Below are 12,449 nucleotides of genomic sequence, written 5' to 3'. Positions count from 1 at the left end.
ACTTCCTAAATGCCATCGGACCGGTTGTCCCCGCTCGGCTTCCCGGGCCGGTGTTAACGTGTCAACAAGTGAAGAAAAAAATCCACTGCATTTGGATAAAAATCTCAGAATATCCCAGCATAAATAGGCACCTCGTTTAAAGTCCCTTTGAATTGCACATATTATTATTATTACATGACATTATTCTTATTGTTGTGATGATCATTTTGAGATAGGTTGAGGTTGGAGCTGCCAGGCAGAAGGTCTAGAGGACCACAGAGATTTATGGATGGGGGGAAAGAGGACAGGAAGCTAGTAGGTTTGAGAAAAGAGGATGCAGAAGATAGTAAGATGGAGGGTTTGATCCCTGAGGGGAGCAACTGACCGATTATTATCATAATTATTATTATTATTATTAATTTTATTATGATCATAAGTTCTTGGTTGGGAGCTTCTGACGGTTGCAGCTCCTGCAGCCTTTGCAACTAGTTGAGGAGCAGAATTGCTTTGGAGAGGAGATCAATCAACTCTTTACTGCAGAGGCCCGGAGGAATTGTTATATTAATATAATAAAACTGAAATATTAAGAAATGCATGGAGGATTATTTTCTATTTTCCATCAATTCATCCTGGTTCTGTATTTTCAAAACTGGTAGAGGAAACGTTTTATTATTACGTCTATGATTTTAAATCAACACCTTGGTGCCAACCTCGATTTTGGAAATAAAAATTAAAATAAAGTTAAAAATAGCGCCATCTGGTGGCGGTGATTGCTCATGACATCAACTCTGAGGCTGAAAATCCAAAAAGTGTGTTATTTGTGCGTAAATTCTTATTTTAAATGCAGTTTTTTTCATGAAAAGGCACAAAATCATTGAGAGACAAAACGAGCGGAAGGTGTTTCTCTTAAGCTTTTATTAATATTGAAGGATGTCGGTTGTGTTACACAGAGAAATCAGCCACACAGGTAAATTTGATTGTATTTATTCTTTTTTTTTTTTTAAATGTTAATTATATTACTCTCCCTTATCGGCGCTAAATGCTAAAAAAGTTACACATGGACGACCACAGGATTGAACTAACGCACGCGCGGGCATGGCCGGGACGTTCCAACTAACACTTCACATCGGTGATGGAGAGAGATTCAAAAAAAACCGAAAAAAATTCAAAAAAGAAGAGAAGGGGGGGGGAGAAAAAAAGATAGGTGAAGGAAGAATCCTCCTCCCGCTCCGCAATCGGGGCTCCGACCTCTACATTCTGGTTTCCCGCCGTTTTTATTGCCAAGTTCCCACCGGGCAACCTCGTGATTTTTCCCCAAAAAATTGAAAAAGAAGTGTAAACACAAATGGCACAGTAACATCCCGTCACGGCGAACGCGTCTGACGGCGGACGGACGGCCCGGCGGCTCGCTGACGGAGGGCAGTGACTCAGCGACTTCTAGATTCAGATTTACGAGAAATAAACCCCACCCCCTTTTATTTTTTGTTTTCAACAGAGGAGGTGGTTTGGCAGTAACAATGCTTGGTGGCTGCAGCAGGCCGGTGACATTTACACCTTTTTGACAAATCTCCGCAGCAGCGCCACCTAGAGGCGATTGACGGTACTGCAACGGGTACTGCAATATCTGGATTGCTGCTGCTGTTTACTAATCTATTTTTATTCTTGTTGTCATTGTTATCAGTCCCTATCCCTGTTATTGTCTTTGTCCTAATAATTGTTTCTTCTATTTACATTTATCGATATTGTTGTGCTGTTGTGACAAACAAATTTTCCCTATGGGGATCAATAAAGTATTCCCTTATCTTGTCTTATCTTACTACTGTATCTCCAGTTACTACTTACTGTTGAGGCCATTGCAGTACTAATGGCTGCTTGTACTCAAAGTTTACTTGCTCATTTATTCACTCACTGCTATTAGTTGACTGAAAACTGTTATGTTTACAATCCAAAGGAATTCAAGGAAAAATAAATGGATATTTAATTGGGATAAACTTTTTAAGGACTGGAACAATAAACAATTGAGGATGGGCAGTATTTAGCATTCTGCTAACCCAGGGGTCGGCAAGCTGTGGCTCTTTGACCCGTCTGAAGCGGCTCCCTGATTGATGAGTATTAAATTAAAATTTTAGTTGGTTCATTTTTAAAATTTCATTTTAAATTTAAAATTAATTTAATATGCATAATATTACATTGATATATGATCAATAACATATTATATTTTTTTATCATCTATTATAAATAATACTATAATTTTAAATTTGAAGATTATGGCAATCTTGTAACATCGAAATAAAACGTGTTAAAATATTATAGCCGCTTTTTCTGCAAGCGCCATTAAAAGGATGACAGCACACAGAGAGGACGGCATTTTTGGTTTGCAACCTGTGGATAATTTAAAAGCGTCATTTTTTTTTCTTTTTTTTTTCTCATAAATGCAAGAAGGACTCAAATAGACATTGAGCATTTTGCTTAAAAGTAACTTTCAACCTGAGGTCTTTTTTTCGCAGTTCGAATTGTTTTGTTGCATGCGGAAACACTTGAGTTTTAAAAAAATTATATTATAATTTTTTTATTTTAAAATAAGAAAAAATTGCAACACATATTTTGTTTATACATTGCAAAAAAAATAATTAAAAAAAAAGTTAAGTTACATGCCGTATTAATTCATTTTAAATTTCGAAAGGGTCGTGTGGCTCCTGGTGTCCAAATGGCTATTTGAAAGGTTGCTGACCTCTGGTCCAGGACACACTAAGAGGAAAATACTTAAGATATTTAACCTTTAAATAAACAAACAACACAATGACAAACTGAGTGAGAACTATTTGGTTGGGCTATAGCTTTACACATAAAAAGGATAAGTAGGTACTTCGTAAAAGTGCTTAAAAAGATAGTAGTGGCAGGAAATAAAACCCATTTAAGTAATTGATCATCAACTGTAAGTAGTAACTGTGACAGTTTCCACTGTGTGTGTGTGTGTGTGTGTGTGTGTGTGTGTGTGTGTGTGTGTGTGTGTTGGCAGTGACATGGCTGGCAAAATTGTACTTGCAAAGTCACAGGGGGTTGGAGTTGGTCTCAAAACAGATTATTTACATTTTTTTTTATCAAGTTGGCCTTTCCTCCCTCCGTGCTGCAATAATTGTGCTTAATGAATAGCGCTTTCTCATACACACACACACACACACACACACACACACACACACACACACACACACACACACACACACACACACAGACACAGCTTCCTCTGACCCCAAACTCAAGTGTGATCGCCGTGTTGGTTGAACGGCGTCCGTGCACGGCGAGGTAAACACAGTGATCCCCTCTAAAACTCTAGCGTGTCCACGCTAGAGCGCCCCCTGGTGGCCGTTATCATCTCAGCGTGAAAACGCTAGCGACGTTGGAAGCACTAGTTGATGTGCGACGAGTGTTTCGCTACGGAGACAGAGTGCACGGAGAAGCTCGGCGGCTGGAGTCCAGGGGAAGATACTTCACCGTCGCCGTTAGCAAAGATGCTAACGCCTGACCGGCGTCTTGTAGCATCGTCTAAAATGGTTTGCGCGACGCCTCTTTGCGTGGACCCGCAGGTGGAAGTGAAATGCGAAAAACACGGTGAAGCTGCGGTGACTTTATTGGGCCTGCAAGCGTCTGCGCTAACTACGGTAGCATGCTAACACACAGCTGACAAAAAACTAGAAGCCACTGCAGAAGCGCGGTAGCCCGAAGCTAACGACGACCAAAGCTAAGTGCTAAACACAACTGCTAATAAATGCCATGCTATATTAACTAAAACCAACTGAACTAACTACAGTAGCTAGCTAACTTGAAGCGAAGTGTTCTAGCTAACTACGCTTGCTTGCTAACATGCAGCTAACCGAACGCGGAGGTACAAACAGTGGCTTGCCAAACACGCGGCTACAACTAACTCACACCTAAGCTGCTAATGACGCTAGCACGCAGAACACTAGCTTGACTCGAGATGTGACTCAGCAGGAGTGTTTTAGTGTTTAACGTGTCTTTTGGAAAGTCTTTTTTCTTCAGCGTTACTTTTGAATATATGATATGAAACAGGGTGTCCATTTTGGATTAGCCATTTCTGTGCTTTTACGGCGCGGCGGCGAATGTTACCTCCCGCGGCTTACGGCGCTCTGTCTCCGTAGGACGTTTAGCTCGCTAAAGCTAAAAAAAAAACACAAGCACTTCTCGGATGACGTCTTCCAGCCCGCCAAGGTGGACCAATGGCAACACAGAATACTGAAAGCAGGGGTAGTTAGGAGGGATTGGAAGACAAAAATCTGCCCGGCGACATCGGGGAAAAAAAAAAGCAATCAAAACGCTCATTGGTTTGCTGCGCGACGCATCGACCAATCGGCAGCTCTTCGCCTCTCCCCTCCCTTTTTTTTCCTGAAGCGGGAAACAAATACGCTAAAAAAAAGGTTAAAAGAAGCTTTAAAAGTCGTAGACACAAATCGTTATAGGAACCTCTGCTATAATAATAATAACAATATTATCTTTTAAACTCTATTCAGACTGGTTGCGTAGTAAAGAGATGTTAATCTTCATGGTTAATAATCCGCGGCCTCTACGAGCCACATCTGGGCCTCTATTGGCCGATGAGGGTAGGGGGCGGAGCCTATCGACCACCTCTCCCTCTTTTGCTTTTAATAACTAATCTCTTCTTGCCTTCTAAAGCTTTTTTTCTCGCTCTTCCCGTCCGTTCCGACCGAACGTGGGGAAGAGCCTTCTTCTCTCCGGCCTCCTCCTTCCCGCCGCCAGAACGGCGGGACTGGTTTTAGTGACAACAACAAAAAAAAAAAAAAAAAACAAACGAACAAAACAAAACGACCCCAAAGAAAAACGAAAACAAATCCCATTCATCTAACGTTGACACGCTTTCACCGTTCCCTTCGCCTTCTTCTTCTTCTTCGCTTTCGCTCTCTCGTTCCTCTTCAGCAAGACACTTCCATGGTTTGGGACGGGCTCGGCGGCATCTGGCCGCCCTGCGAGCCCTGAGAGAGGGTGCGCGAGCGCGAGCGCGAGCCGTCCATGGAGTAGGAGGACGAGAGGGAGGTGGTGCGCGAGCGGGACAGGCGGGTCATGCACGAGGACGCCACTGCAGGGAGAAGAGAGGGGGAATGCAAAAAAAAATTTAAAAATAAAGAATAAGAATAATAAGAATAAGAACAACTTTATTAATCCTGAAGGAAATTGCAGTGCCAGAGTTACAGAAAATATAACAGTAATGAATAATAAAAGAAAGGCAGAATTAGATATAAAAATAAACTATAAACTATTAAGTGTCTCAGTGAAACTATAAAGTGTCTTAGTAAGCAGTGAGGTAAGGAGTGCACAATAGTATGATAGAAGGGAACGTTGTAGTGTAGCTGTTATGAGATGAGATATTGCACAGTTTCTGAATATTGCACAGAAATGAGATATTGCACATTTTTGTTTGTTTTTAAGTTAAAGCAAACAAAAACGTGCAATATCTCATTGAAGATGAGAAATTAAGAAATCATAAAGAAATTAATAGCAACCGTCTTGTTTTTGTAAAAGATACAAGAGGGGAGTGGGGGGGGGGAAATAAAAAAGTAAAAGCAAGAATAATAATTTTAAGGAATTGTTTAGCTATATTTATTGTATTACAAATTACAGTTAATTTATTTTAATATTTTTTATTTATTTTTCAATTTAATAATTTATTATTACATTTTGTACTAAGTGAAATTAAAAAAATTGAGATAATCTCATCCAACGCTTACCATAGAGCTACAAGAATAGAGCGCAAGAAAAAATGAATAAATTAACATCAAGCATCTTATTTTTGTAAAAGTACAGGAAAAATAGAGGGGGAGAAAAAATCATGATAAAAATTTTAAGGAATTATTTAACTAAATTTATTTTATTACAAATTCTTTTTTACTCATTTTAATATTTTTTATTTATTTTTCAATTTAATAATTTATTATTTTTTTTAAAGTTTCATTACCAAAACTGAGATAATCTCATCAAACGCTAACCATAGAGCTGCTAGCAAAGATTGCAAGAAAAAATACATAAATTAACATCAACCATCTTATTTTTGTAAAGACACAGGAAAAAAAGAGGGGGGAAATAAAAAAAATCCTAATAATAATTTTAATAATTTTAACTAAATGTATTTTTTTACATAATATTTTCTATTTATTTTTCAATTTAATAATTTATTATTACATTTTTTATTAAGTTTAATAAACAAAACTGAGATGATCTCATCAAACGCTAACCGTAGAGCTGCTAGCATAGAGCGCAAGAAAAAATAAATGAATTAGCATCAACCATCTTATTTTGGAAAAAGTTCCAAAAAAAAAGAGGGGTGAAATAAAAAAAAATCATAATAAAAATTTTAAGGAATTATTTAACTAAATTTTTTTATTACAAATTCTTTTTTACTCATTTTAATATTTTTTATTTATTTTTCAATTTAATAATTTATTATTTTTTTATTAAGTTTAATAAAACCATCAGCCATCTTATTTTTGTAAAAGTACAGGAAAAAAGAGGGGGGAAATTAATAAAAATCATAATTATCATTTTAAGGAATTATTAAACCAAATTTATTTTATTACAAATTACTTTTTATTCATATTAATTATTTTTATTAACTTTTCATTTAATAATTTACTATTACATTTTTTATTAACTTTAATAAAACTGAGATGATCTCTTCAATTATTTTTAATAATTTATGATTACATTTTTTTATTAAGTTACATAAACAAAACTGAGATAATCTCATCAAATGTTAATCTGAGAGCTTCGAGCATAGATCGCAAGAAAAAATACATGAATTAATATCAACCATCTTATTTTTTTTATAACACAGAAAAAAAAGAGGGGGGAAATAAAAAAATCATAATAATAATTTTAATAATTTTAACTAAATGTATTTTATTACATAATATTTTCTATTTATTTTTCAATTTAATAATTTATTATTACATTTTTTATTAAGTTTAATAAACAAAACTGAGATAATCTCATTTAATGCTAACTGTAGAGCTGCTAGCACAGAGCGTAAGAAAAAAAAAAAAAATCAACATCAACTATTTTATTTTTGGAAAAGGTAAAGGAAAAAAAAAAAGCGGAGAAATAAAAAAAATCATAATAATAATATTAAGGAATTATTTAACAAATTTTTTTTCTTGCAAATGATTTTTTATTCATTTTGATATTTTTTATTTATTTTTCAATTTAATAATTGATTATTACATTTTTTATGAAGTTTCATGAACAAAACTGAGATAATCTCATCAAATGCGAACTATCTTATTTTTGGAAAGGGACAGAAAAATCAGAGGGGGGGGAATAAAATAAAAAAAAAAATCATAATAATTATTTTAAGGACTTATTAAACTAAATTTATTTTATTAAAAATTCTTTTTTTCCCCACTTCACATTACAAGATCTCAATCTTGTAATAATATATATAAATATTTATTTTTTTGACATTTCAACCCCGCCGATGTCCCCTAAGGGGCTCCGGTATCCTTCCCCAACTTCCTGTTTGGAGGATTCTGGGTGAAATACTCAACTCTGATTGGCTGCTGGGAGTTCATGACTCAACTCCTGGTAGAAATGCCAATTTTAGGCCTCCTTTTACACATTAAAATCGCTAATTCGATTGTTTTCTACTTGTCAGGGACGCAGGCTACCCTCCAAAACAAAACCATTCGCCACTTCCTCTGGGATTTGCTGAGGTCTACTTACTGTAGCCCATGCCCTGGATGAAATACTTGAACGCCTCCGTCAGTTTGGCAGGCTGCAAACACACACACACACACACACACACACACACAAACACACACACACAAACAAAAGGTCAGTTTACACACTTAGCCAATCTATTTTAGCAAGAAATGTGAAGTAAAAACATGAGGACATAACATTGTGCTCTTCACAGTGTGAGAGTGTGTGTGTGTGTGTGTGTGTGTGTGTTCGTGTGTGTGTGTGTGTGATGTTGTTTTTCACCTGCGTCAGCTGAGGGAGCCCGCCGGCATCAGCCATCTGCAGAGACAGGAAGTAAATAAGAGTTTCAGCACAAACTTTATTTTAAAAGGTCCCGAGTGTCGTTGAAAATAAAATAAATTCAATCATTTGTCCGACCAACCGAGATTTCTCCGCACTGTTTTTTTCTATTTTTTATTTTTTTATTTTTTATTTTACGAGTTAAAACAAAAACTTCCGAACGGGATACGTCACCTTCAGGAAGGAGGTGGTGGTCGGGTCCAGCTTGCTGTTGCACTCCACCTAGTGGCCAGAAGGGGAAATGCAGGCAATTTGGAGCTAGCAAACTCCGACGCGGCGTCGAAAGATAATATTCTCTGGACTTACGGCGGCGTCCTCGTAGGGCGCTTGGTCTCCGACCACCAGCATGACGGGACACCTGAGGAGGAGGACCGGAGGTGAAAGGTAAGCCGGTGGCGTTCGACCGCTATGAAACCGATCGTTCACGGGTCCAGAAATGAGATCCACGAGCGAAAACAGTCTTGAAAATGAGTTTATCGGACAATTCGAGTACCGTAATTTCTGACAAAGGCCAAAATAGGAGTGGAGGTCCGAAGAAAGTCAAAAAGATGAGCTCAAGATAATACAATGATTGTGTCTGGATTAACTTTTACATCCAAATCCAATGTAAACCCTTTACTTCAAGATAAGAACCAAACTGATTTCTTCATCGGCGTAAACAGACCAGTGAAAAAGCTCCGAAAGCGAGTTACGAAGTCGCCGTGACGAGAAGATTTCCACAAAACTGCTTCTGAAAACTGAGTCTGAGCGAAAGGCCGTAGGTTTTGGGGGCTAACAAGCTTCATGCTAGCAAAACATTTAGCCTCCATGAAATTACCGTGAAATTCGGACGTAGCGAACAATTTCACGTTTTTTTTCCAGAGTTTAAAATGTTTTGTTGCATGAAGAAATGTAACTTTTTTTTTTTTGATCTAAAAAAAAAAAACAAACACATATTTTGTTTATTCAGAGCAAAAAGGCCAAAAAAAAAAAAAAAAAAACCGTTATATGCCGTGTTAGTTCTTCTTAAATTTCAAAATATTTTCAACAAAAAAACTACAAATTAGACGCTTGGGAAAAACTACAAATCCCAGTGACCATCCGAAATGGCTCTCTGAGTGTGTCCGACTCTTGGGGAAGGGGGTCGAACCGTAAATGTTGGGTTCCAAGAACGACCGCAACCAAATTCCGAACGTTTTTGCGATTCTGGAAATCGTTTCCCACGTTTCGGTGAAATATCCCGATGTTTTTTATTTGTCCGATTCTGCTGTCGGAGTAGCTTACTTGAAGGTGCTGTTGCGGTCGATGTTCAAGTCTCTGCGGCTGCGGAGGGGGGGACAAAAAAAGGTGTGTGTGAACAACTGTTTGGTGTGTGTGTGTGTGTGTGTGTGTGTGTGTTTCTACCTGTTGTACGTCTTCCAGAGGAGCTCCACGTTGACCAAGTTGGGCGCCTTGGAGAGGCGATCTCTGTGCGACTGGACCAGGTCTGTGCTGGACGACAGCTCCTCCTGGGACACCGAAGACCCCAGTCAGGGTGTGTGTGTGTGTGTGTGTGTGTGTGTGTGTGTGTGTGTGTGTGTACCTGGCTGAAGAGGTGGGAGAGGATCTGCTCTGTGAGCGAGGAGGTCACTGAACTGAGCTGGAGACGGAAGGGAAAAGTTCAGGACCTTCCTTACGAACTTAAAGGACGTCAGAATCCTGAAAGCTGCTCAGATGTTGGAGGAAGTTTAAGCAGCTTAATTGCGTCTAATTATTATTATTTTTTAGTACGTGTATACCGTAATTTCCAGACTATAAGCTACTTTTTTCTCAGGCTTTGAACTTTGCAGCTAAAACAACAATGCGGCTAGTTTATGGATTTTTTTTTTAGCCTCGTCGCATTAAAAATTTGCATTAAAATTCTGAAGCCGTTCGATTCCGGCAGCGAGGAAGATGATTTTAACATTTTTTTGTACGCAGGAGGAAAACAAAGATAGTGATCAGCTGGAGGAGGACAAAGCGAGGAATGAAAATAAATGTACGAATGGATTTTTTCTGGTCTTATTTATTATTAATCAGCCGTGTTACAGTTCGGAAAATTTTTTATTTATTTTTTTAAAATTTTTATTTAACCTTTATTTAACCAGGAAAAAAGTCCCGTTGAGATTAAAAACCTCTTTTACAAGGGAGTCCTGGCCAGGAGGCAGCAATAAGTTACAGACAGACAATATTACAAACAGGTAAAGGAAGCAATAACATTTCCGCTACATATTTGTGTATTTAATTAAAAGTAAAAAAAAAAAAAAGGTTTCTGTGTAATTGTCTCATGTTAAAAATGCGGCTTATGTATGTGCGCATTTATTTATTTTGTTAATTTTAGGCGGTGCGGCTTATACTCAGGTGCGCTCAATAGTCCAATAGTCAACAGCAGCAAAGCTAACGCTAACAAGATGTTTTTAAAGGTCATGCCGGGCAGGAAGCGGTCGCCAAGAAAATAAAAAAATTAAAAAAAATCATCAACTGTGTTTCAAGCAATGTTTGGGCAAAAAATAGTGTATTTTATCGTATTTCATTAAATTTCAGACTGCACAACACAACTCTGACACTCACTCATTCACACATCATTGTTTTGCACATCACCATCCGTACAAAATTAAACAAAAGGAAAATATTAGGAGTTTCTAAATTCAAGATTGATTGAAAATACATGTTAAAAATGCCCGGATCCAGGCGTGAAGGTGTTGAAAGTCCCACCTTCTGAGCGGCCCAGTCGATCCAGCCCCGGGCGTTGGTGTCGATGTTGACCAGGACCAAACCTTCCACCGAGTCCGGGTTGGCGAGCTGGACGGAGAAAAACAGGATTCAAACTGCGAGGCTGAGAAGAAGCGAGAAGAAGAGCGACGGGTTCGAAACCCACCGTGAACCTGGACAGGATGTAGGCGCCGGCTCCGACCCCGACGCCGATCACCGTGCGGAAGCTGACGGGGGGAAAAAAAAAATTCAAAACGGCATTTTAGCCGGTTTTCTTTGAAACGATGAACCCCGGCCAGATCCAGGTCCACTCACTTGAAGAACTGCAGCACGGATGGGATCATCTCGGCGATGGTCTCCATGGACGGGTACTGGTAACTACGGGAAACAATATCAGAATCTGAATACTTTATTGATTTTTTTTTTTTAATCTTGATATTGCTATCATTTTAGATTACTATTATTTTTTTATTATTGTTGTTATTTATTATGAGATGATGAGATGAGATGAGAACAACTTTATTAATCCCGAAGGAAATTGTTGTGCCAGAGTTTCAAGTAAAAAACATAACAGTAATAGATAATAGTGGAAAGGAGGAAGAATAAGAAATATAATGAAATATAAATTGTCTTAGCTGTTAGCAGTAACTACAAAGATTGAAGATTCCCTGCGGCTGAGGGAAGAGGAATTAAAAAGTCTGATAGCCTCAGGTAGGAAAGACCTCCTGTGGCATTATTACTATTATTATTATTATTATTATTATATGTATTTAATTATTTATGTATATTCATTGCTATTATTTTACATGTTTTTTTATTATTGTTGTTATTTACTATTATTTATATACGTGTTTGTTTATTTATTTGTATTTATTATTATTATTACTTTACATGTTTCTTATTATTTTTGTTTATTATTATGATTATTTATATATGTAGTTATTTATCAACATATTCATCATTATGGTTATTTTTTTAGATATTATTTATTTTTGATTGTTATTTATTACTATTATTGTTAATATATATGTATTTATTTATGTATATATTCATTACTATCATTATTATTATTATTATAATTATTATTAGATTATTCATTTTTTATTACTGTTGTTATTTATTATTATTTAGATATGTATTTATTTACATATTCATTATTATTATTTTAGATTACAATTTCTTTTTAGTATTGTTTCTATTTATATTCATTGATATATGTATTGATATTCCTTATTGTTATTATTATTATTGTTGTTATGATTGTTATTATTATTTTAAAAAATATTTTGAAGAATTTCTTTTGAAGAATTATCATAAATGCGAGTGGGTTTGCAGAAACAGTTTTGTTTTATGGAATTTACGGTCATTTTGTTTTCTCTGCAGTTGTTCATTGATTTAAAAAAAATGCAAAACATATTTTGTTTGTACACAGCATAAAAGCAAAAAAAAAAGAATAAAAATAAAATAAAAATAACATCATAACTATTTATGAGCCTCCATCGCATACAAATGACGGAAAGCTGCGTGAACATGTTTTCCCAGGAGGGTCGTCATGGCGACAAGGAGACGACGGGCAAAAAAAAAAAAAAAAAAAAATTCAAAAAAATAAGGGCTTTTTTTTTCCCTCTTTTCCTGAAAGCGCCTCAGAGACGAAAACTTTTAAGCCGAACGTAGGCGAGTTTATTTCTTATAGGAAG

General features: G+C 36.7%; 1 protein-coding gene across 1 annotated transcript in view; it reads right to left on the bottom strand.

Moving 5' to 3' along the window:
• Positions 1-4,776: 4,776 nt before the first annotated feature.
• Positions 4,777-12,449, bottom strand: part of ndrg2 (NDRG family member 2) — a 30,102-nt gene continuing 22,429 nt past the window's right edge. Inside the window, exons 7-17 of the mRNA XM_086165638.1 lie at positions 11,068-11,130; positions 10,919-10,979; positions 10,756-10,842; positions 9,605-9,661; positions 9,427-9,530; positions 9,307-9,345; positions 8,350-8,401; positions 8,218-8,265; positions 7,987-8,022; positions 7,726-7,777; positions 4,777-5,089 (exon numbers count right to left, since the gene is read on the bottom strand). Coding sequence (XP_086021764.1) covers positions 4,926-5,089; positions 7,726-7,777; positions 7,987-8,022; positions 8,218-8,265; positions 8,350-8,401; positions 9,307-9,345; positions 9,427-9,530; positions 9,605-9,661; positions 10,756-10,842; positions 10,919-10,979; positions 11,068-11,130 — 763 coding nt within the window. The 3' untranslated portion in view covers positions 4,777-4,925. The remainder of the gene's footprint in view (positions 5,090-7,725; positions 7,778-7,986; positions 8,023-8,217; positions 8,266-8,349; positions 8,402-9,306; positions 9,346-9,426; positions 9,531-9,604; positions 9,662-10,755; positions 10,843-10,918; positions 10,980-11,067; positions 11,131-12,449) is intronic.

The sequence above is a fragment of the Fistularia commersonii genome, chromosome 19 (genome assembly GCF_037954325.1).
Source record: "Fistularia commersonii isolate RoL2024-O1a breed Wild chromosome 19, RoL_Fcom_v1.0, whole genome shotgun sequence".
In the NCBI taxonomy this organism is placed as follows: domain Eukaryota; kingdom Metazoa; phylum Chordata; class Actinopteri; order Syngnathiformes; family Fistulariidae; genus Fistularia; species Fistularia commersonii.
The sequence above is the reverse complement of the archived record's forward strand: the minus strand, read 5'-3'. Positions and strand labels throughout refer to the sequence as shown.